Source organism: Odocoileus virginianus, chromosome 21, assembly GCF_023699985.2.
Source record: "Odocoileus virginianus isolate 20LAN1187 ecotype Illinois chromosome 21, Ovbor_1.2, whole genome shotgun sequence".
In the NCBI taxonomy this organism is placed as follows: Eukaryota; Metazoa; Chordata; class Mammalia; order Artiodactyla; family Cervidae; genus Odocoileus; species Odocoileus virginianus.
The window spans coordinates 38301956-38327171 of NC_069694.1; the positions used below are offsets into that span (position 1 = coordinate 38301956).

Genomic DNA, 25216 nt, shown 5'->3' on the forward strand with positions numbered 1-25216 from the left:
AAAAGCCTCACCCTTTGCAGTCAAGTTTTGAAAAGAAACATGGTAACCTGTAATGATCAAACTATGAGTAGAGCTCTAACAAAGACAAGATAGCCAATCCTATGGAAAATGACTGAAAGCTTTCTTATCCATCTTATATTTTGGGGATATAAAAATATATCAGGTTAGTTCAGCTCAACATGACTCAGTAAAAATGTATTGTGTGCTTCTTTAGCTGCTCTGCAAGGCACAGCTGATTTTAGGGATGTGTGTGTATGTATTTATTGATTTTCTATTAACACTTCACAGCACAGAGACTTGATGTAATTTGTAGAAAACATGTAATTAAACATAAATGAAAACAAGGCCAGGAAAGTGTGAAAGATTGGAATAGAAGGTCAAAATTAGAAAAGAGGAGTCAAGGATATATAGAACATGAGTATGGATAACTATGGTTTCTAGATATTTGAGGGATAGAAAGATATGTAAAATTTGCTAGCTCTGCACGTGAACAGATTATGGACTGTCTCGTACAGTTGTATAGGCTGTGCATGACACAAAGGCATACAGTGCAGAGAGAAAGGGAACTGAAGTCCAGCCTCTTTCCGGCTCTCAAAATGTTAAGGGTTTTCACCTACTTGGCAAGTGTTTCACTCTTCTGAAGTAGTTGTTTAACTATGTCAAGGGACTTTTTCTGAAAATAAGATACAATGGTGCTGGAATCTTTGGGATTTACTGACTATTGATAGGAGAATACCCAGGATGGATTTTATTTTTTACACTATTTGGAAGTCTACTGGCACGTTCACCTCCAAGCAAATTTATTTTACACAAAGGAGATTTTACCTTTGTGGACTCAAGTCAGTAGGGCAGATTTTTCAAGTCTGAAAAGCTGTTCAGATCATGAAATATACTTACAGACAACAGATATAAGCAAAATTTTCTTTTCAAAACCTGGCATAAGCTTTGCCCACAGATACCTCTCTCAGTATAATAAATGTTGTAGGTCCACCTTAAAATCTATATACCTAATTCAGAATTATCAATTAGAAGGACCTTGTTTATCCATCCTATATGTAGTACTTCTGTCTGCTAAACTCCCATCTCCCACTTCAACCCCCAACCTCTGTCCCAGTCATGTCTGTGAGTCTGTGTCTGTTTTGTAGTTAGATTCATTTGTGCCAGTTTAAGGTTTCACCTATAAGTGATATGGTATTCTCTTTCTTTTTACTTCACTTAGTATGATAATCTCTAGATGAACCCATGTTGCTGCAAATGTCATTATTTCATTCTTTTTAATGTCTGAGTAACATTCCATTGTATATATGTGCCACATCTTTGTCCATTCATCTGCCAATATACCTTTAGGTTGTTTTCATGTCTTGGCTATTGTGAATAGTGCTGCTGTGAATACAGGGGTGCATGTATCTTTTTGAATTATAGTTTTGTCCAGAATATGCCCAGGAATGAGATTGCTAATACATTTAAAGAAGAAGAAGAAGGAGAAAGTACATGAGAGAAAAAAAAATTATCAATTAGAATTAGTCATGCTAACTCACTGGCCAAATTAAATCCAAAAGGTAAAAGCACCACCAGTCAATCAGCCTTGACTGGGAGCACCATTTTCTTAGCAGCGAAACACTGAAGAAACGCAGCATGTCTCACAGGTATTACCAGACAGAGTTAAGAGTTAAGTGAACCAAACAACTCTTCTGAGTCTTAATCTTCAAATCAAAGATGGCAAAGTTTACATCAACAACAAAAACTTGTTTACTTATGAGCCAAGGCAAAGAGTACCAACATACAAGGTGCCAGCACAAATACGGATGTCCTCATTCGGTAAAGTCCCTCAAATGAAATTTGCTCAGTCACGTCCAACTCTTTGCGAACCATCCCGGTTTGTCCAGGGTGTTCCCAGGACACAGGAGTCTCAGTGCTAATGCCAGGACAGTCCCAGGCAGCTGAGTTGGTCACCCCTGTGCACCAGCATCATCACGCAATCTGTGTGCGTGGTGGGCAGAGTCACGTGAGCTTCAGGGTGTCAGCTGTCCTCTCTCAGAGTCCTGGTTCTTCCCCTCCATCCTGCGTCATGGACCTCAGTCAGGAGTCGGATCACCTAGTCTCACACTGACAGCAGGGTAGTCATAATAGTGGAGTCAGGAGAACTAGGTCTGACTATCAACTCTAGCAGTGACTTGTAATTGCTTGTGACAAGACAGTAAATGCTCTGAACTTCCCAGTGACGGGAAATTATCTGACTTCAGGGCTTGTCATGAAGGTGAAGTGAGGTACTGTGTGTGGAAGTGCCCATTAAACTGTGGAACACACAGTGTATGAAAATTACTCTAAGTGATATCCCTTAAGTTAAAGTAGGAAAGAGGCCTTTGTATGCACAGGGAAATGGACCTCTGTTTATTGCTGAATCATTCTTAATAAGCAGAAATCAGTATACAATCAGAATATTCCAAGGCATTAAAAGATCTGCTAGTAACTTGAACCACAGTGAATTTTGTTCTGCCTTAGCAAGCCAAACCTGAAGGTGGAATTTCACTGTGGCCTCTGTGGATAAAATTTTCAAACACTCCAAACTCAGGTGGTAAGTCAAACAACTAGCTGCAAGCTGAAACTTATCCTTTAATCTTTGAGCTATGCCAAGCCAGGTGAGGATGAGGTCAAGCTGAAAAGTGGGGTTGGGATGCAGTTTCTGCAGCTTTGCCCTGACAGGCGAAGATTTTGCTAATCCTTTTTCAGGTATGCAGGGCCAGCTCTCAGAACTGCAGTGTGAGATTATGCTTGGCTGTTTCAGAAAATTTTCTTCTGCATGCAGAACCTGAGCAGGGAAAGAATCCTGAGAAGATATTTCATAATGATGCCAGGGCTTCACATCATTCCAGCACATCTCCATTGTGCTCAATTCGCCAGCCTGGTGTGCTGGTTGATGAGAATTTCCATTTAAAGAGGTCAGGAATCCCTAGTGTGATTCTGTCTTGCATGGCTGTTCATTCGAATAGTAGTTGTTTAATTCAGTCCGGCTTCACATAAGTGCATGCCGCCAACCCATGGAGGATTCAATGGACATGGACATGAGCCCCTTGAGGCCCCAGAACTATCTTTTCAGTTGTGAACTACAGGCTGACAGAGATGATCACTTCAAGGCGGATAATGAAGAAAATGAGCACCAGTTATCTTTAAGAACGGTCAGTTTAGGGGCTGGAGCAAAGGATGAGTTACACATTGTTGAAGCAGAGGCGATGAATTATGAAGGCAGTCCAATTAAAGTAACACTGGCAACTTTGAAAATGTCTGTACAGCCAGTGGTTTCTCTTGGGGGCTTTGAAATTACACCACCTGTGGTCTTCCGGTTGAAGTGTGGTTCAGGGCCTGTGCATATCAGTGGACAGCACTTAGTAGCTGTGGAGGAAGATGCAGAATCAGAAGATGAAGAGGAGGAGGATGTGAAACTCCTAAGTATATCTGGAAAATGTTCTGCCCCTAGAAGTGGTAGCAAGTTTCCCCAGAAAAAAGTAAAGCTAGCTGCTGATGAAGATGACGATGATGATGATGCAGACAATGATGATGATGATGATTTTGATGAGGAAGCTGAAGAAAAAGCTCCAGTAAAGAAATCTGTACAAGATACTCCAGCCAAAAATGCACAAAAAACAAATCAAAGTGGAAAAGACTCAAAACCATCAACACCAAGATCAAAAGGTCAAGAATCCTTCAAAAAACAGGAAAAAACACCTAAAACACTGAAAGGACCTAGCTCTGTAGAAGACATTAAAGCAAAAATGCAAGCAAGGATAGAAAAAAGTGGTTCCCTTCCCAAAGTGGAAGCCAAGTTTATCAATTATGTGAAGAATTGTTTCCTGATGACTGACCAGGAGGCTATTCAAGATCTCTGGCAGTGGAGGAAGTTTCTTTAAGAAAACAGTTTAAACAGTTTGTTAAAAATTTTCTGTCTTATTTCATTTCTATAACAGTTGATATCTGGCTATCCTTTTTATTATGCAGAGTGAGAACATTCCCTACCATCTCTGATAAATGTTGTCCATGTTCCATTGCCAAGAATGTGTTGTCCAAAATGCCTGTTTAGTTTTTAAAGATGGAATTCCACCCTTTGCTTGGTTTTAAGTATGTATGGAATGTTATGATAGGAATAGTAGTAGTGGTGGTCAGACAGATCGAAATGGTGGGGAGACAAAAATATACATGTGAAATAAACTCAGTATTTTAATAAAGTAAAAAAAAAGTCAGGAATTGTGGGAAAAGTATAAATCCAAGTTGTTTGGTCCTCCTCTTGAGCTTCCCTTAAGAATAAAACAAAGCAGATAGGGAAATTGGTTTTGCCATGTATCAGGCTGAGGACTAGTTGAAAATAATTCTAGAGCACCAAGGCCTGGCAGTGCTTCATTACAGACATGGCCTAGGGATTGCTTCTTGCGGAGGACGAACCTCCAACTATCACAGCAACAGGAAGGGAGCTGCCTTCGGACCAGAAGGCAGGAGATCGTGGCCTTGGAGAAAAGGCAAAGATGGCTCTGGGAAGTGCTGCTTCTGCGTTGCTTCAGTCATGTCCAACTCTTAGCGACCCCATGGACTGCAGCCTACCAGGCTCCTCCGTCCATGGGATTTTCCAGGCAAGAGTACTGGAGTGGGGTGCCATGGCCTTCTCCGTGGGAAGTGCTACACAGCATTGAGTCAAATTCATTGGTTTCTTCTCACTTTGCATCTATTTCTAGAGTTCCCTTCAGGGCTTGTCTGGATAAAACATGGAGTAAGAGTCCAGAATATTAGCACCAGAAGTACCCACAGACCACTCCTCTATTACAAAAGCCCGCTCCATATTCAGAAGGAACTCTTCCTGGCACAAGGAGAATTTGGCTCTCATAGTCAATCAGCTTTCTCTGTGGTTCCACCCAGGCTCTCCTTGTGTTTTAAATTATCACTAAGATGGTTAGAGGGTAGACCCAGGGGAATGTTGAATTCCATCTCCATGGGTTTTGTGGCCTAGAAACGTCTCAGTTTTGCAAGTTCAACAACTTGATTATATTAGTATGTGTAAGTTTGATTAGATTCTAAAGGCTGATTCACATGATCCACACTCATGATGAATTGATAAACTATGTACCAATTCATTATTTTATAATTTATTAGTTTATAATATGCACCACTATAACTTTGAACATATTCTGCACAAGGAACATAATAGACAGATGTAATATTCAAAATATTTATCAGACCTCAAAGGCATGAGCACTAATTAATCAGAATGGGTCCACAATCCATTATAATAGATGCCAGCTGACTTGCTATTTTAGAACATATTAGGAAGACAGCCCTGGAAATAGAGGCAAGAGTTAATATTTAAGTAACCCACTACCTGCCAGACACTAATATGTAATCAATTCACTTGGATTTTTAAAATCAAAACTTTACAATGATCCTTGAGGAAGGCATTAAAAAATGGACTATAGAAGATTTCAGACAACCTGCCCTTGGTCGCACAGGTGCATGTGTATCATACTGCAAAGATAAATCCACTCCACCCCCTGGTACATTCATACTGGAAGCAAATTTAGATCATATGGTCAGCTAGTGTTGCTATTATATTGTACAAGAGGATCAGTCAATGATGGAGTGGGAGAGGGAAAGTAAGCGTTTTTCAACATAGATGGTTTAGAAAGCACAGCTTGAAACCATCTCTTTGGATAACCTTGTGTATCTGTTAATTGCTCAGTCATATCCAACTCTGTGACCCATGTACTGTAGCTTGCCAGGCTCCTCTGTCCATGGAGTTCTCCAGGCAAGAATACTGTAGTGAGTAGCTATTCCTTTCTCCAGGGGGTCTTCCTGACCTGGGGATCAAACCCAGGTCTCCTGCATTGCAGGCAGACTCTTTACTCTCTGAGCCACCAGGGAAGCCCTTGGACTACCTTGCATCATTCTAAAGGCCACACTTTGAGGGAGATTCTACCTGTACCTGCTGCCCTTCTGAGGCTGTCATTGGATCCTTTACCATCTTTGGTTTCATTGTCAGGGTCAAATGTAACATCCTCAAGGATTGGCTTATCTTTGCCAGTTTTTCTCAGAGGACACAGCTGCAGCACTCTTTCATTTCTTCTATAAAATACCTGGGAAAAAATGGCAATAAATAAATATAAAACATGAATCTCCACTAAGTGGTAAAACAAAAAGGAAGGGCTCAGTTGCACTTGGAGATTAGCAGTGGGTGCCTGGGTGTCTAAGGCTGACTTAGAGGCTCCTCAGCCAGCTGCACTTCTGGAGGGAAGAGCCCAGGGCATTGTTGAAGATCTGTGATCAGGCAGAATCATGGTCATGTTTTTCTTTTCTGGTCTGAGGCATGATGGTATGTGACAGGATGGAGCCATATGGCAGTTCTCATTGAGGACAAGACCCAGGGTTGCATAACATGAAAGAGCTAGTGGCTAAATGAGGTCTGAGCTATCCTGTGGGGGAGGACTAAACTTTGAATAACTCTGCAACTTGTTCTGGATCATTTCAAATCAAGAAACTTCTGACTTAAAAATAAAGGTTTAATTATGCCCCCAATATAGTGAATTTTCCTAATTAAAAAATCAACAGAGTCTAGGACTTCCCTGGTGGTGCAGTGGATATGAATCCACCTGCCAGTACAAGGGACACGGGTTCGATCCGCAGTCTGTGAAGATTCCACATGCTGCGGAGCAGCTAAGCCCATGGACCACAGTTGCTGAGCCTGAGTGCTGCAGCTACTGAAGCCCATATGCCTAGAGCCTCTGCTCCGTGACAAGCGAAGCTGCTGCAATGAGAAGCCCAACCACCACTACAAAGAGTAACCTCTGCTCATCACAACTAGAGGAAGCCCACACATGGCAACAAAGACCCTGCTGCTGCTAAGTCACGTCAGTCGTGTCCAACTCTGTGCGACCGCATAGACGGCAGCCCACCAGGCTCCCATCCCTGGGATTCTCCAGGCAAGAACACTGGATTGGGTTGCCATTGCCTTCTGCAACAAAGACCCAGTGCAACCAAAAATAAAAAAAAATAATAAATAATTGTTCTTAGTATAAAAAAATCAAAACAGTCTAATTAAGGGTTTTGTTTTGATGTTGGGGCTTCCCAGGTGGCCCTACTGATAAAGAACCCTCCTGCCAGTGCAGGAGCCGTAAGAGACATGGGTTCGATCCCTGGCTCAGAAAGAGCCCCTGGAGGAGGAAATGGCAACCCACTCCAGGATTCTTGCCTGAGAAATCCCATGAATAGAGGATTCTGGCAGGCTATAGTCCATAGGATCACAAAGAGTTGGATATAACTGAAGCAACATAGCAAGCAAGCAAGATATCACTTCCTTTAATACTTGAGCTTTCATCGTGGAAGTATAATTTGGACACACATAATAATTTTTTGAAACAGCTTAGTGCACAGAGCTCTAAGGAAGGGCAAAAATAGAGTATTTTGTATCAGAATATGCTTGAAAATAAGAGATGGCCACATTTCTGCCAACTTGATCTCTGATTCCTCTGCCTTTTATTAATCCTGCTTGAACATCTGGAAGTTCTTGGTTCACGTGCTGTTGAAGCCTCACTTGGAGAATTTTGAGCATTACTTTGCTAGTGTGTGAAATGAATGCAATTGTGCAGTAGGTTGAACATTCAAAGCTATGGTTTTTCCAGTGGTCGTGTATGGATGTGAGAGTTGGACCATAAAGAAGGCTGAGAGCCAAAGAATTGATGCTATTGAACTGTGGTGCTGGAGAAGACTCCTGAGAGTCCCTTGGACTGCAAGAAGATCGAACTAGTCAGTCCTCAAGGAAATCAGTCCTGAATATTCATTGGAAGGACTGATGCTAAGGATGAAGCTCCAATACTTTGGCCACCATTAATGGGAAGAGCTGACTCACTGGAAAAGACCCTGATGCTAGGAAAGATTGAAGGCAGGAGGAGAAGGGGATGACAGAGGACCGGGTGGTTGGATGACATCACTGACTCAATGGATATGAGTTTGAGCAGGCTCCAGGAGATGGTGAAGGGTTGGAAAGCCTGGTGTGCTGCAGTCCATGGGGTCACAAAGAGTCGGACATGACTGAACAACAGCAGCTGCCAACATGAAAGAAGGAGAGAATGAGGCCACCTTCTGTATGAAGTTATGGTCTTCAGTTTGCTACAAGAAGAGCCAACTCATTGGGAAAGACCCTGATGCTGTGAAAGATTGAGGGAAGGAGAAGGGGGCAACAAAGGATGAGATGGTTTGATGGCATCACTGACTCAATTGACATGAGTTTGAGGAAACTCTGGGAAATTGTGAAAGACAGGAAAGCTTGGTGTGCTGCAGTCCGTGGAATTGCAAAGAGTCGGACACAACTTAGTGACTGAACAAGAGCAACAACTTTGGTCACATCTGTTTCTTTCTCTTTATAACTGAATGTTCTTTCAATTAATGGTAGCTAATATTTATTATCATGTTCATTCATTATCTCATTTAATGTTCATAAACTCCCTCCAAGGCAAATGGTGTTACTATGTTGTTTATCAATTTTATACATAGTAGTGTATATCTATTAATCCTAAATTCCAAGTTGATCCCCCCCCCCACCCCGCCAAACTCTTTCTCCTTTGGTAACCATAAGTTTGCTTTCTATGTCTGAGTCTATTTCTGTTTTGTAAATAAGTTCATTTCTACCATTTATTTAGATTCTACTTATAAGTGATAGCATATGGTATTTGTCTCTGTCTGACTTCACTTAGTATGATAATCTCTAGATCCATCCATGTTGCTGAAAATGGCATTATTTCATTATTTTTTGTCACTGGGTAACATTCCATTGTATACATATACCACGTCTTCTTCATCTATTCATCTGTTGATGGAAATTTGGATTGCTTCTATGTCTTGGCTGCTAAAATAGTGTTGTTGTGAACATTGGGGTGCATATATCTTTTCAAATTAGTTTTTGTCTTTTCTAGAATTATGCCCATGACTGGGATTTGTAGATCATATGATAATTTTTTAGTTTTTTAAGATATCTCCATACTGTTTTCCCATAGTGGCTGCACCCATTTATATTCCCACTAACAGTTTAGGAAGGTTCCCTTTTCTCAACACCCTCTCCAGCATTTATTATTTGTAGACTTTCTGATGATGGCCATTCTAACAGGTGTGAAGTGATACCTCATTGTAGTTTTGATTCATATTTCTCTAATAATTAGCAACATGGAGTATCTTTTAATGTCCCTATTGGCCATCTCTATGTTTTCTTTAGAAAAAAGTCTACTTAGTTCTTCTGCCTATTTCTTGATTAGGTTTTGTTGTTGTTGTTGTTATTGAGTTGTATAGCTGTTTGTATATTTAGAAATTAAGCCCTGTTGGTTGAATTATTTGCAAATATTTTCTCCCATTCCGTAGATTGTCTTTTCATTTTGTATATGGTTTCATTTGCTATACAGAAGCTTGTAAGTTTGATAAGGTCCAATTTATTTTTGCTTTTATTTATAGTGCCTAGGGAGACTGACTTAAGAAAAATTGCTATGATTTATGTCAGCAATGTTTTGCCTGTGTTCTCTTCTAGGAGTTTTGTGGTGCCATGTCTGTCATGTCTTATGTTTAAGTCTTTAAGCCATTTTGAGTTGAGTTTTGTGTATGGTGTGAGAGAGTGTTCTGACTTCACTGATTTGCATGTAGCTCTGTACAGCTTTCTCAATACCACTTGCTGCGGAGGCTGGCTTTTCTCCATTGTATATTTGTGCCTCCTTAGTTAAAGGTTAATTGACCATGGATGTGTGGGATTACTAAACCAGAGATGAGGGGTATAAGTTAAATAAACCCCAAAGTTAATCTCAAAAGGGAAATGATGTACTACTTGAGTGACATGAAAACTAAGTGTGGGTTGTGGAAGTGTTTATGGGATAGCTGCGCAAAGGTAAGAAGATGAGGAGGAGAAAAGGGAAAGGAAAAGAGTTGAAACACAGGCAGTCTGAGTTCTAAAATCAAGTTCTACATTGAGCCATCATTCACAGCATGAAGAACCCTGTACAATAGTCTGAGTGGCCCTAAATCTGAGGAGCAGAGAGCAGCATGAAGCCCTTACTGACTTACTCACCCACACACAGAGTCAGCCTCAAGGAGGAAGGAAGCGCTCTTGAATACAAACTACCAGGCACATCCAGGTTGGGGTGGAATTACCAGACTCTTGGGTAAATGCACCAGGTCATCATCTGTGTTTCTACCTCATTTTAAAAAAATCATCTCTATTCTCAAAGAGTTAGCCACCCTCTTTTCCCCATTGCTGGCATCACTGGGCACTATAAAGCCTAAACAGCTAGTGAAGTGCTGTATAAAGAATTTAGATGAAAGCAAAGTAGATTTCAATGGGTTTGCATTTCAGACTTATTAGCTAGGAAACTTCAGGCAGTTGGTGTAATTTCTTGTACCCACATTTCTTTACCCACATGCTAAATGGAGGAGCTAATGTCTTTCTTGTAGGGAGACTGCACTGAACAGTGCTTAAGAGCTCAATCTCTGGACTCTGACATCCATTTGAGAATGCCTCTACCTTTGATAAATTACCTGATTTCTTCAAGCCTTAATTTCTTCATCTATAAAATAGGAATAACACTAATAGTACTTATTTCACAGAATAGTTATGAGAATTGAATGGGATACCATATACTTTACACATTCCCTGAGAAATGGTTAATGATCAACAAATATTAGCTTTTATCATTATTACTGAAGGTCACACACAGTGTAGATCTGTGCAATGCCTGATAACTACCCTTAATAGGATACACATGATGAGATTTGAGTCTTTTTTTTTTTTTTTTTTTTTTTGGCTGCACCTGGTCTTAATTGCAGCATTCAGGATCTTTGTTGCAGAGTGCTGGATCTTTAGTTGCAGCATGTGGGCTCTAGTTCCCTGACCAGGGATGGAACCTGGGCCCCCTGCATTGGGAGGTCGGAGTCTTAACTGCTGGACCACCAGGATAGTCTCAGCTTTGAGTGATTTTTATGCACATTATTTTCTCTAAACTGCCACTCTTGTTAATACATGTGTATTTGATGATGAAAGGCTGGTTTTCTAGATCTCTTCTCTTTATATATGTAAGCCTTCACACAGATATAGGCTCAAGGTGTGGGGAAAGTCTTAAGCAAACTTGAATACTGCTCTATACACCTGTGAGGTCTATCTCGGAAGAAAGCAGTGGGTTGAATATTCTCTTAACATTCATGTCCACCAGAACCTCAGATTATGACCTTGTCTGAAAGTAGGGTCTTTGTGATATAAATAGTTAATTTGAGGTCATGCTGTGTGTGCTAATTCTCTCAGTCATGTCTAACTCTTTGCAACACTTCAGACTGTGCCGCCAGGCTCCTCTGTCCGTGGGGTTCTCCAGGCAAGAATACTGGAGTGGGTTGTGATGCCCTCTTCCAAGGTGTCTTCCAGACCCTGGCCAGTGGGTTCTTTACCACTAGCACCACCTGGGAAGCCCAAATCTAATGCTGCTGCTGCTGCTGCTGCTAAGTCTAATGCTAGTGTCCATATGAAAAGGCCATGTGAAGATACAAAGGGGGAGACACAGATGAGATTGCTATGTGACCACGGCAACAGAGATCAGAGCCATGCAAGTACAAGCCAAGGAGGCCAAGGAGTTCTGATGACTGCCAAAATCTAGAAGGGAGATTGGGGCAAAGGTCCGTCTAGTCAAGGCTATGGTTTTTCCAGTGGTCATGTATGGATGTGAGAGTTGGATTATAAAGAAAGCTGAGTGCCGAAGAATTGATGCTTTTGAACTGTGGTGTTGGAGAAGACCCTTGAGAGTCCCTTGGACCGCAAGGAGATCCAACCAGTCCATCCTAAAGGAGATGAGCCGTGGGTGTTCATTGGAAGGACTAATGTTGAGCTGAAATTCCAATGCTTTGGCCACCTGATGCAAAGCGCTGACTTATTGGAAAAGACCCTGATGCTGGGAAAGATTGTAGGCGGGAGGAGAAGGGGACGACAGAGGATGAGATGGTTGGATGGCATCACTGACTCAATGGACATGAATTTGAGCAAACTCTGGGAGATGGTGGAGGACAGAGGAGCCTGGCGTGCTGCAGTCCGTGGGCTCACAAAGAGCTGGACACGACTGAGCGACTGAATAATAACAACAACCAGAGGGCAGGTGTGCATTCCCTCCGTGGCCTGTCGGGTGACGGGGGTCGTGCTGTGGCATGAGGAGCTGAGGGCCAGGCAGGAAGGGGCAGTGAATTATGATCACACTGAAAGGGACAGATAAGCTGAAATTGGGCCACTAAAGTTCTTCCGGGGTGACCCAGCACACAGGTTCGGGGGCTGCGACACACTAGGCAACACTCACAATGTCATGAATCCTTTTAAGTATAAAGCCGAAAGCTGACTACCTTCTTATGCTGCAAAGACAGCACTGACATTCAACTGCTGTATTAAAACAAGTTCTCTCAGCCAGTTTTAAATCTAATGCTAACAAGTTTTAACCCAGGGATAGCCTGTTAATGAAAACAAGTTAAAAAAAAATTTTTTTAATGAAAGCTTTTTCTACTTTAGATATTCCAGGGCTCAGGATGGGGAATGTCCTGAGTTGTCTTACCAAGACTTCATTTTAACAGTTCCTAAGAAACCTTTCTTGCCAAATTCAAAGAGGGGAATCTATTCAAAAAATAGCAAATCAAACAAGCGTTCAGAAAGAGCTAAGTCATAGTGAGAGTGGAACCTCCCTCCAGCAGCTAGAAGAACCCAAAGGATGTAAGTGCTTGACTAGTTTTACAATCGGGATGGCTTGACTGGGCAGCTGAGAAAGAGAAGAACTGAATCAAATCAGAGTCTTGGAAACTCAGTTCAGCCGAATCTCCTATTTAAGTCACAAATGTCACCAGTATAAATGGCCATTCAGTTATCCCAACACTCAGTGAATCTTCCACACATCCAGTGAGGAATGGCAACCCACTCCAGTACTCTTGTCTGGGAAATCCCATGGACGGAGAAGCCTGGTAGGCTATGGTCCATGGGGCCACAAAGAGTCGGACACGACTGAGTGACTTCACTTTACTCACTTCACTATGGTATAGGTCTGGGATATTGGTAGAGGGTAATGAAGCGATTAAGAGGTATTCTCTGTTCCAAGAAACTTAGAATAGAATAGGTTATCAATAATTTTTTTTCTCATCTAAATAACCCTAAATTTTTTTAAAGAATAAATAGGGTGACAAAGCAAGGCCACTCCAGCAGATGTACACATGCATATATATATACACACACACTAAGAACATTGCCCAAATCATAAAAATGACCAAACATTCTACTTTCCTACTTTGGTGATTTAAAAAGCATGTCCACACATTTTTGGATACTCTTCCCTTGAGGAGGTGGAGCTTCCCCTCTCCCTGAGCAAGCTGGACATAGTGACTTGATTGGGCTTCCCTCATAGCTCAGTTAGTAAAGAGCCTGCCTGCAATGCAGGAGACCTAGGTTTGATCCTGGGTCAGGAAAATCCCCTGGAGAAGGAAATGACAACTGACTCCAGCATTCTTACCTGCCAAATCCTATGGATAGAGGAGCCTGGCAGTCTACAGTCTATGGAGTTGCAAGAGCTGGACACGACTGAGTGACTAAGCACATAAGTCAGTGACTTGATTCTAATGTATAGACTAAGGTGGAGGTGATGGAGTGTAGTTCTGAGACTAAACCATAAAAGTCATTAGAATATATTCCTTCCATGCTCTCTGTCTCGGGTCACAAGGGAAGCCATGTACTGAACAGCCCCATGGAGAGGACCTGAAGCTTCCTGCCAGGAGCCACATGAGTGAGATTGAAAGTTGGACTTTGACCCTGGTCAAGTCTTCAGGCACTGCAGCCCCAGCTGACAGTTTGAAGGAAACCCCAAGAGAGACCCCTGAGCCAGAACCACCCAGCTAAGCCTTCCTGGATTCCGGATGCTCAGGAACTGTTGTTGTTGTTTAGTCACTACGTCGTGTCCAGCTGTTTTATGACCCCATGTACTGTAGCCCGCCAGGCTCCTCTATCCTTGGGATTTTGCAGGCAAGAAGACTGGAGTGGGTTGCCATTTCCCTCTCCATTTTCTTTCTCTTCCCTTTACTAACTCCAAGGGATCTTACCGACCTAGGGATTGAATTCACGTCTCCTGCATTGGCAGGTGGATTCTTTTGTGTGAGGTCATAAATGGTTGTTATTTTAAGCTGCTAAAATTGAGGATGATTTGTTGCACAGGAAAGATAAAAACAGCTGGTTAAAAGGAATACTGCTTCCTTACCAATTACAACAGGTTCATTCCTGTTGCCTTCTTGATAAGTGTTGTCTTGATAGATGTTATTCCTGAAAAGTGTTTTTGAAATGCTCAGTCAGAATTGTTTCTGTTTCCTGACAGCGTCCAATCCAGGACAAAGCTGCACTTCCTGAAACCCTCCCAAGACTCACCTAACAGAAGCCCAAATCTTAGAAATCTTTTCTAACATCCTCTTGTTGAGATGGCTCATGTTCCTGATGACATGCTATCCTTACCACAACAGGCAGATAAATCCAAACCTTTGTTACAGTGCATTCCTGATGGACTTAGACTAAAGGTGTCACAATAGCGTGGCACTGTACCGGGCAGTGGACTTCCTGTACTGTGCGTGGATAAAAATAAATTCAGGCTGTTAATAGATATAAATTATAAAAATATTAGCTAATATTTACTGAATGTTCACCATATGCCAGATACAATGCCAAGTGCTTTACATGCATTATATTATTTTAGTAAAATAACTTTACGCAGTAGCTGACGTTATTATCACCATATCAGAAATGAGTAAATGAGGTGTTGAGAGGTTAGGAACTGACATAATCTCACACAGCTAGGAAGCAATGGAATTTAAATCCAAACTTTCTCCAGACCAACATTCCTAACCATCAGTGGATTATCCCCCATCAATGTATATTATAACATTTACTTAAAATCTGATAGCCAGTGATCCCATAGTATCTCCTTCAGCCTGGTTTCAACCTACCCCACTAACTGGCAGTATGTCTGGAGTGCTACCTTTTGTAATCATCTAGAAACAGATTTCCAAATATTTTTTATTAAGTTCTCAGCAGAAGAGAAGAGTGGGGAGGGTTCAATGGCTAAAGAAATTTTGAAAGCTATGAATCTAAACTTCTCTTCTATAATCATTATGAATCTGGACTCCAAATACTCCACAGACTCTTGTTCTTAGGAGATTTAAGCATAAAAATCTTTTCTTGGAAATAAAATATGATTTCTGTGTTTTTCCAACCCAGTAAGTAATTGAAGTAATAATAAACACACTAAGAGTCTTCCTAAGCAGTTAATCTAATTTCCCATTTGCTTCTAAATTATCATTTCTCATAAAGAATAATGTTCCTGCAGAGTTAAAAAAATGAAGTATGAGAGACTTGGGGCAGTGTTGGCATGACAACCAGGGAAGAGGAGAGCCTTAGGATAAAGGACAGTGATTGAGGAAGAGGAATTACTTCTGGTGAGCAGTCTCTGAGAGAAGAGTTACATCCTTTTAAGTAAGAAGAAAACCAGAAAGCTGGAATTGTCTGATGAACAATCATGCCTAAGGAGCTGTGAAGTGAAACATGAATACTGCCTCAGACTCCCCTTCACACCTCTTCCCCACTCTGCCCTTGTCTGCATAGATGCTTCATCATCCCTTCATTCCACTCATTCATTTAGATATTCATTCTCATCACACTACATACAAAATAAAAGACACATGTACACTATAGTAAAAAAAAAAAAAAAGCATAGTCACATAAAAAATGTAGTAAGAATACAAGCAGCGAATGTTAAACAAGCAGTGTTGCATTAATTCAGAGGACAGGGGCACAGCTTAACACAGCCTCAGAGACAAGCAATCCCACAGAATGGCTTTGCCTATGGCTATTCCCAGATAAAATTTTTTGGATTTATTCGCACATCTCCTCCATTTCATCAGTCTTTGCCTTGTCTCCCCATTAATTGCATCATAAAACTTGGGTCTCCCAAGTAGAGTTCCCTTCTTTACATGTTTTTGGGTCTGAGGCTTTCCCACATCTAACTCCCCAGACAAAGTCTCTTCCTTCCTGCTTGTCTTTGTTCTGTGCAAGGACAGGACTCACCAACCCATCTAAGAAATTAATTTAGGTGCAGGAATTAAAATGGAACCATGTCTAGGAAATGTGCTGGCTCCAGATTTCTTCTACTACTTGATACCTTTTAAAAAGGTAATCAAGTTTTGGGACAGCCTGAGTTATGCCATGGTCATACTATATTCTGCCTATTTTATTTTATTTTATTTTTTAATCCTGGCTTCCAGAAGCCCAACCTGAGTTCACACTCTATAGCACAGCCACCATGGAAATGCAGATTCTGCTCCTCCCCTCTCCTTGCACCCCAGGAGAAATGTGAAAGTCAGAAAAACCAATTAGGTGATATAAAATTATTCATCAGGATAAAGAAATTATCAACTTTTTCGAATGCACCATGATGTTGGAATAGTTCCTTTTAAAAAGAAAAATGGAATTAGACTAAGCAACATAAATTAATTTTATATTTGAGTGCTTATGTGCTAAGTCACTTCAGTCCTGTCTGACTCTCTGCAACCCTATGGACTATAGCCTGCCAGGCTCCTCTGTCCATGGGATTCTCCAGGTAAGAATACTGGAGTGGGTTGCCATGCTCTCTTCCAGGGATCTTCCCAACCTAGAGATCAAACCCATGTTTCTTAGGTCTCCCATTGACAGGCGGGTTCTTTACCCCTAGTGCCACAAGGGAAGCCATATATTTCAATGATCCATTCTAAAAACTTAAGAATTCTTCTGAAAATGTTAACTATATTGTCTTCTTCCTATCCTTTTTGTTGTTCAGTCGCTCAGTTATGTCTGATTCTGTGACCCCGTGGACAGCAGCACAACAGGCTTCCTTGTCCTTCGCCATCTCTATGAGTTTGCTAAAACTCATGTCCATTGAGTAGGTGATGCCATCCAACCATCTCGTCTTCTGTTGTCCCCTTTTCCTCCTGCCTTCAATCTTTCCCAGCATCAAGGTCTTTTCCAATGAGTCAGCTCTTTGCATGAGGTGGCCAAAGTATTGGAACTTCTGCTTCAGCATCAGTCCTTCCAATGAACACCCAGGACTGATCTCCTTTAGGATGGACTGGTTGGATCTCCTTGCAGTCCAAGGGACTCTCAAGACTCTTCTCCAACACCACAGTTTAAAAGCATCAATTCTTCTGCACTCAGCCTTCTTTATAATCCAACTCTCCATCCATACATGACTACTGGAAAAAGCATAGCCTTGACTAGACAGATCTTTTTTGGCAAAGTTCTGTCTCTGCTTTTTATTTTATTTTTTCATTTATTTTTATCAGTTGAAGGCTAATTACTTTACAATATTGTAGTGGGTTTTGTCATACATTGACATGAATCAGCCATGGAGTTACATGTATTCCCCATCCCGATGCCCCCTCCCACCTCCCTCTCCACCCGATTCCTCTGGGTCTTCCCAGTGCACTAGGTCTGAGCACTTGTCTCATGCTGGGCTGGTGATCTGTTTCACTATAGATAATATACATGCTGTTCTCTCGAAACATCTCACCCTCGCCTTCTCCCACAGAGTCCAAAAGTCTGTTCTGTACATCTGTGTCTCTATTTCTGTTTTGCATATAGGGTTATCATTACCATCTTTCTAAATTCCATATATATGTGTTAGTATGCTGTAATGTTCTTTATCTTTCTGGCTTACTTCACTCTGTATAATGGGCTCCAGTTTCATCCATCTCATCCATCCATCTCATTAGAAGATTCAAATGAATTCTTTTTAATGTCTGAGTAATATTCCATGGTGTATATGTACCACAGCTTCCTTATCCATTCGTCTGCTGATGGGCATCTAGGTTGCTTCCATGTCCTGGCTATTAAAAACAGTGCTACAATGAACATTGGGGTGCACGTGTCTCAGATCTGATTCCTCAGTGTGTATGCCCAGGAGTGGGATTGCTGGGTCATATGGCAGTTTTACTTCCAGTTTTTAAAGAAATCTCCACACTGTTTTCCATAGTGGCTGTGCTAGTTTGCATTCCCACCAACAGTGTAAGAGGGTTCCCTTTTCTCCACACCCTCTCCAGCATTTATTGCTTGTAGACTTTTGGATAGCAGCCATCCTGACTGGCGTGTAATGGTACGTCATTGTGGTTTTGATTTGCATTTCTCTGATAATGAGTGATGTGGAGCATCTTTTCATGTGTGTGTTAGCCATCTGTATGTCTTCTTTGGAGAAATGTCTGTTTGGTTCTTTGGCCCATTTTTTGATTGGGTCATTTATTTTCCTGGAATTGAGCTGCAGGAGTTGCTTGTATATTTTTGAGATTAATCCTTTGTCTGTTGCTTCATTTGCTATTATTTTCTCCCAATCTGAGGGCTGTCTTTTCACCTTGCGTATAGTTTCCTTTGTTGTGCAAAAGCTTTTAAGTTTCATTAGGTCCCATTTGTTTATTTTTGCTTTTCTTTGCAATATTCTGGGAGGTGGGTCATAGAGGATCCTGCTGTGATTCATGTCAGAGAGTGTTTTGCCTATGTTCTCCTCTAGGAGTTTTATAGTTTCTGGTCTTACATTTAGATCTTTAATCCATTTTGAGTTTATTTTTGTGTATGGTGTTAGAAAGTGTTCTAGTTTCATTGTTTTACAAGTGGTTGACCAGTTTTCCCAGCACCACTTTTTAAAGAGGTTGTCTTTTTTTCATTGTATATCTTTGCCTCCTTTGTCAAAGATAAGATGTCCATAGGTTCATGGATTTATCTCAGGGCTTTCTATTCTCTTCCATTGATCTATATTTCTGTCTTTGTGCCAGGACTATACTGTCTTGATGACTGTGGCTTTGTAGTAGAGTCTGAAGTCAGGCAGGTTGATTCCTCCAGTTCCATTCTTCTTTCTCAAGGTTACTTTGGCTATTCGAGGCTTTTTGTATTTCCATACAAATTGTGAAATTATTTGTTCTAGTTCTGTGAAAAATACTGTTGGTAGCTTGATAGGGATTGCATTGAATCTATATATTGCTTTGGGTAGTATAGCCATTTTGACAATATTGATTCTTCCAATCCATGAGCATGGTATGTTTCTCCATCTGTTTTTGTCCTCTTTGTGCCCTCTTTCATCAGTGTTTTATAGTTTTCTATGTATAGGTCTTTTGTTTCTTTAGGTAGATATACTCCTAAGTATTTTATTCTTTTTGTTGCAATGGTGAATGGTACTGTTTCCTTAATTTCTCTTTCTGTTTTCTCATTGTTAGTGTATAGGAATGCAAGGGATTTGTGTGTATTAATTTTATATCCTGCAACTTTACTATATTTGTTGATTAACTCTAGTAATTTTCTGGTAGAGTCTTTAGGGTTTTCTATGTAGAGGATCATGTCATCTGGAAACAGCAAGAGTTTCACTTCTTCTTTTCCTATCTGGATTCCTTTTACTTCTTTTTCTGCTCTGATTGCTGTGGCCAAAACTTCCAAAACTATGTTGAATAGTAGTGGTGAGAGTGGGCACCCTTGTCTTGTTCCTGATTTCAGGGAAAATGCTTTCAATTTTTCACCATTGAGGGTAATGCTTGCTGTGGGTTTGTCATATATAGCTTTTATTATGTTGAGGTATGTTCCTTCTATTCCTGCTTTCTGGAGAGTTTTAATCATAAATGCATGCTGAATTTTGTCAAAGGCTTTTTCTGCATCTATTGAGATAATCATATGGTTTTTATCTTTCAATTTGTTAATGTGGTGTATTACATTGATTGATTTGCAGATATTAAAGAATCCTTGCATTCCTGGGATAAAGCCCACTTGGTCATGGTGTATGATTTATTTAATATGTTGTTGGATTCTGTTTGCTAGAATTTTGTTAAGGATTTTTGAATCTATGTTCATCAGTGATATTGACCTGTAGTTTTCTTTTTTTGTGGCATCTTTGTCTGGTTTTGGAATTAGGGTGATGGTGGCCTCATAGAATAAGTTTGGAAGTTTACCTTCTTCTGCAATTTTCTGGAAGAGTTTGAGTAAGATAGGTGTTAGCTCTTCTCTAAATTTTTGGTAGAATTCAGCTGTGAAGCCATTTGGTCCTGGGCTTTTGTTTGCTGGAAGATTTCTGATTACAGTTTCGATTTCCTTGCTTGTGATGGGTCTGTTAAGATCTTCTATTTCCTCCTGGTTCAGTTTTGGAAAGTTATACTTTTCTAAGAATTTGTCCATTTCTTCCAAGTTGTCCATTTTATTGGCATAGAGCTGCTGGTAGTAGTTTCTTATGATCCTTTGTATTTCAGTGTTGTCTGTTGTGATGTCTCCATTTTCATTTCTAATTTTGTTAATTTGGTTCTTCTCTCTTTGCTTCTTAATGATTCTTGCTAATGGTTTGTCAATTTTGTTTATTTTTTCAAAAAACCAGCTTTTAGCTTTGTTGATTTTTGCTATGGTCTCTTTAGTTTCTTTTGCATTTATTTCTGCCCTAATTTTTAAGATTTCTTTCCTTCTACTAACGCTGGGGTTCTCCATTTCTCCCTTCTCTAATTGCTTTAGGAGTAGAGTTAGGTTATTTATTTGACTTTTTTCTTGTTTCTTGAGGTAAGCCTGTAATGCTATGAATCTTCCCCTTAGCACTGCTTTCAGTGTCCCATAGGTTTTGGGTTGTTGTGTTTTCATTTTCATTCATTTCTATGCATATTTTGATTTCTTTTTTGATTTCTTCTATGATTTTTTGGTTATTCAGGAGCGTGTTATTTAACCTCCATATGTTTGAATTTTTAACAATTTTTTTCCTGTTATTGAGATCTAATTTTACTGCACTGTGGTCAGAAAAGATGACTGGAATGATTTCAATTTTTTTGAATTTTCCAAGACTAGATTTATGGCCCAGGATGTGATCTATTCTGGAGAAAGTTCCGTGTGCACTTGAGAAAAAGGTGAAGTTGATTGTTTTGGGGTGAAATGTCCTATAGATATCAATTAGATCTAGCTGGTCCATTGTGTCATTTAAGGTTTGTGTTTCCTTGTTAATTTTCTGTTTAGTTGATCTATCCGTAGTTGTGAGTGGGGTATTAAAGTCTCCCAATATTATTGTGTTACTATTAATTTCCTCTTTCATACTCATTAGCATTTGCCTTACATATTGCAGTGTTCCTATGTTGGGTGCATATATATTTATAATTGTTATATCTTCTTCTTGGATTGATCCTTTGATCATTATGTAGTGTCCTTCTTTGTCTCTTTTCACAGCCTTTATTTGAAAGTCTATTTTATCTGATATGAGTATTGCGACTCCTGCTTTCTTTTGTTCTCCGTTTGCGTGAAATATTTTTTTCCAGCCCTTCACTTTTATTCTTTATGTGTCCCTTGTTTTGAGGTGGGTCTCTTGAAGACAGCATATATAGGGGTCTTGTTTTTTTATCCATTCAGCCAGCCTTTGTCTTTTGGTTGGGGCATTCAACCCATTTACATTTAAGGTAATTATTGATAGGTGTGGTCCCGTTGCCATTTACTTTGTTGTTTTGGGTTCACATTTATACAACCTTTCTGTGTTTCCTGTCTAGAGAAGATCCTTTAGCATTTGTTGAAGAGCTGGTTTGGTGGTGCTGAATTCTCTCAGCTTTTGCTTGTCTGTAAAGCTTTTGAATTCTCCTTCATATCTGAATGAGATCCTTGCTGGGTACAGCAATCTAGGTTGTAGGTTATTCTCTTTCATTACTTTAAGTATGTCCTGCCATTCCCTTCTGGCCTGAAGGGTTTCTACTGATAGATCAGCTGTTATCCTTATGGGAATCCCTTTGTGTGTTATTTGTTGTTTCTCCCTTGCTGCTTTTAATATTTGTTCTTTGTGTTTGATCTTTGTTAATTTGACTAATATGTGCCTTGGGGGTGTTTTTCCTTGGGTTTATCCTGTTTGGGACTCTCTGAGTTTCTTGGATTTGGGTGGCTATTTCCTTCCCCATTTTAGGGAAAATTTCAGCTATTATCTCCTCGAGTATTTTCTCATGGCCTTTCTTTTTGTCTTCTTCTTCTGGGACTCCTATGATTCGAATATTGGGGGGTTTCACATTGTCCCAGAGGTCCCGGAGGTTGTCCTCATTTCTTTTGATTCTTTTTTCTTTTTTCCTCTATGCTTCATTTATTTCCACCATTTTGTCTTCTACCTCACTTATCCTATCTTCTATCTCCCTTATTCTACTCTTGGTTCCCTCCAGAGTGTTTTTGATCTCATTTATTGCATTATTCATTTTTAATTGACTCTTTTTTATTTCTTCTAGGTCTTTATTAAACATTTCTTGCATCTTTTCAATCTTTGTCTCCGGGCTATTTATCTGTAACTCCATTTTGTTTTCAAGATTTTGGATAATTTTTATTATCATTATTCTAAATTCTTTTTCAGGTAGGTTCCCTATCTCCTCCTCTTTTGTTTGACTTGGTGGGCATTTTTCATGTTCCTTTACCTGCTGGGTATTTCTCTGCCTTTTCATCTTGTTTAGATTGCTGTGTCTGGAGTGGGCTTTCTGTATTCTGGAGGTCTGTGGTTCCTTTTTATTGTGGAGGTTTTACCCAGTGGGTGGGGTTGGACGATTGGCTTGTCAAGGTTTCCTGGTTAGGGAAGCTTGTGTTGGGGTTCTGGTGCGTGGAACTGGATTTCTTCTCTCTGGAGTGCAATCGAGTGTCCAGTAATGAGTTTTGAGATGGGTCTGTGTGTTAGGTTTGACTTTGGGCAGCCTGTATGTTGACACTCAGGGCTATGTTCCTGCATTGCTGGAGAATTTGTGTGGTATGTGTTGCTCTGAAACTTACTGGCTCTTGGGTGGTGGTTGGTTTCAGTGTAGGTATGGAGGCTTTTGGATGGTCTCTTATTACTTAATGTTCCATGTAGTCAGGAGTTTTCTGGTGTTCTCAGGGTTTTGCGCTTAAGTCTACTGCCTCTGGATTTCAGTTTTATTCTTCCAGTAGTCTCAAGACTTCTCCAACTATACAGCACTGATAATAAAACTCCTAGGTTAATGGTGAAAAGATTCTCCCCCATGAGGGACACCCAGAGGGGTTCACAGAGTTACATGAAGAAGAGGAGAGGAGGAGGGAGATAGAGCAGGAGGAGAAAAAGGGGGACTCAAGAGGAGAGAGACAGATCTATGCAGTTCTCTGTTCCCTAAGTGTTCTCCATAGCCCAGACACCCACAAAGATTCACAGAATTGGATTGGGAAGAGAAGGGGAAAGGAGGAAATAGAGGTGTTCTGGGGTAGAAAATGGAGAGTCAAGATTGGGAGTGAGTAATCAACACATTCCTGAATAAAAATGGGAACTGAATATTGGATTCTTAAATGTCCACAATTTATATCATATACTGAAAAACAAAGATTAAAAATCTAGAGAAGAGGTTAGACTCTTAAAAATACAGTATTAAAAACAAAAACACAAAAAATTTTAGAAATATATATGAAGTTCGGTTTAAAAATAGGGCTTCTCTCTCTCTCTCTCTCTCTTTTTTTTTGCAAGGTTATAGTGAAGTGGAAATGAAAATTAAGGAGTAGTAGAGGAGTAATAGAGGACTTTAAAAGTAAATAAGAGAAAGAAAAAAAGAAAAAACAAGAGAAAAAGAAAAAAAATGAAAAAAAATTTTCCTAATTAAAAAAATTGTAAACATCTATGAAAATGAAAGTTAAGGAGTAATGTGGGAGTAATAAGGAATTTTAAAAGAAAATAAAAGAGAAAAAAAAAGAGAAAATTTTTTTAATTAAAAAAAAAAAAGTAAAAATATATCTAGGAATTTCTCTGGAGCTGTTGCAGTCAGTGTGGTTTCGGTTCAGTTTCAGATAGCTCCTTGTTCCAGCTTATAGTTCTCGATATCTATAGGCCCCTTCCAATGTAGTCGGTGTTATCTACAGGGATTTTAATCTGTTGCACTGGTCCCTTCTGAAGCGGTTCCCTTTGTTTATTTGGCTTCTGTTTGCCGGTCTCTTCAGTGCCTAATTTCCGCCCTGACACAGGTGGGTGGAGGTGGTCTCTTGTTCAGGTTGCTAGTTTCGTCGCGCTGCTGGGAGGGACTGACGCTGCTTTCCCCGTCTACGCTGCTCAGGCTCCCAGCTGTTCTATATGGAGCGTGCCCTGCGCTGCATGTGGTTCCAGCCCTCGGGTGTTCCACAAAAGCGCGGACTCGGTTGCGCCTGCGTGTTGTGCCTTCCCTGCCCAAGCAGCTCAGGCAGCCAGGAGCTTGACAGGCGCACTCTCCCCGGGTACCACGTGCCTTCTCCCCTCCGCGGTCCCAGCCTCAGTTTCCACCTGCGCCAGTCGGGTGTGTGCGCCCTGTGTCTCCCCGCGACCCTCCCAGCGGATGCTGACCATCCAGAATCTCAGGAAGTCTTTGGTTAGAAACTGGAGGCCTGTTTGCAGTGTGGTAGGGGATGCGGTCCTTGGGGCTGAGCCTGCCCCTTTCACCTCCCCCCTGCCTCCAGCGGGGCTGGGCCAGTTCGCAGCCTGCGAGCTCTTCTCTGGACTTGCTCAGACCCTTTGTTCTGTGAATGGCTGGCAGTATGCTCGGGCCGGTTAATTTTCTCTCTCTTTTGCTGTCCCACAGTTTAGGTTGGTAACTCACAAAAGCTCCCTCTGATTGCCCTCAGGGCACTCAGGCCCGGTCCTTACCCTAAGCAATGCCGCCCGCTCCTCTCTGTTCCACCCCCATTTGCTGGTGGCGGATGTGGGCATCTGGAGTACTTTTCTGCTGGGAGTTGCTTTTAGGCACGTAATCTGTGGGTTTTATTTATTCTTCCCCTCCCAGTTAGGTTGCCCTCCAAGATTCAAAAACTTCCCCCCAGACCCACCAGTGCGAGGGTTTCCTGGTGTTTGGAAACTTCCTCTATTAAGACTCCCTTCCCTGGATGGATCTCCATCCTTAGCTCTTTGGTCTCTCTTTTTATCTTTTATATTTTGTCCTACCTCCTTTCGAAGACAATGGGCTGCTTTTCTGGGCACCTGATGACCTCAGCTAGCAATCAGAAGTTGTTTTGTGAAGTTTGCTCTGTGTTCAATTGTTCTTTCAATGAATTTGTAGGGGAGAAAGTGGTCTCCCCATCCTATTCCTCCGCTATCTTGGCTCCTCCCCTGTCTCTGCTTTTTAACATGCTGACTAGGTTGGTCATAGCTTTTCTTCCAAGGAGTAAGCATCTTTTAATTTCATGGCTGCAGTCACCACCTGCAGTGATTTG

The 25216-nt window shown here is 40.9% G+C and overlaps 2 protein-coding genes across 3 annotated transcripts in view; both read left to right on the forward strand.

Annotated features, from left to right (window-relative positions):
• The window catches only part of C21H4orf17 (chromosome 21 C4orf17 homolog), a 92841-nt gene that overhangs the window by 22670 nt on the left and 44955 nt on the right, over positions 1–25216 (forward strand). The gene's annotated exons all lie outside the window — the stretch shown is intronic.
• Positions 3039–3954, forward strand: LOC110144514 (nucleophosmin-like). 2 transcript variants are annotated; one of them, XM_070452401.1, is made up of 3 exons: positions 3039–3096; positions 3391–3601; positions 3686–3954. In XM_070452401.1, the coding sequence occupies exons 1-3, from the start codon at positions 3039–3041 to the stop codon at positions 3903–3905; spliced, it is 489 nt and encodes a 162-aa protein (XP_070308502.1). In that variant the 3' UTR covers positions 3906–3954. The 2 variants fall into 2 exon arrangements, with proteins under 2 accessions (XP_070308502.1, XP_020760108.2); XM_020904449.2 differs by having other exon boundaries at positions 3039–3954.

Excerpts from the sequence above, each read along its gene's own strand:
- LOC110144514 (XM_020904449.2), top strand. The coding sequence starts at position 3,039 with ATGGAGGATTCAATGGACATGGACATGAGCCCCTTGAGGCCCCAGAAC.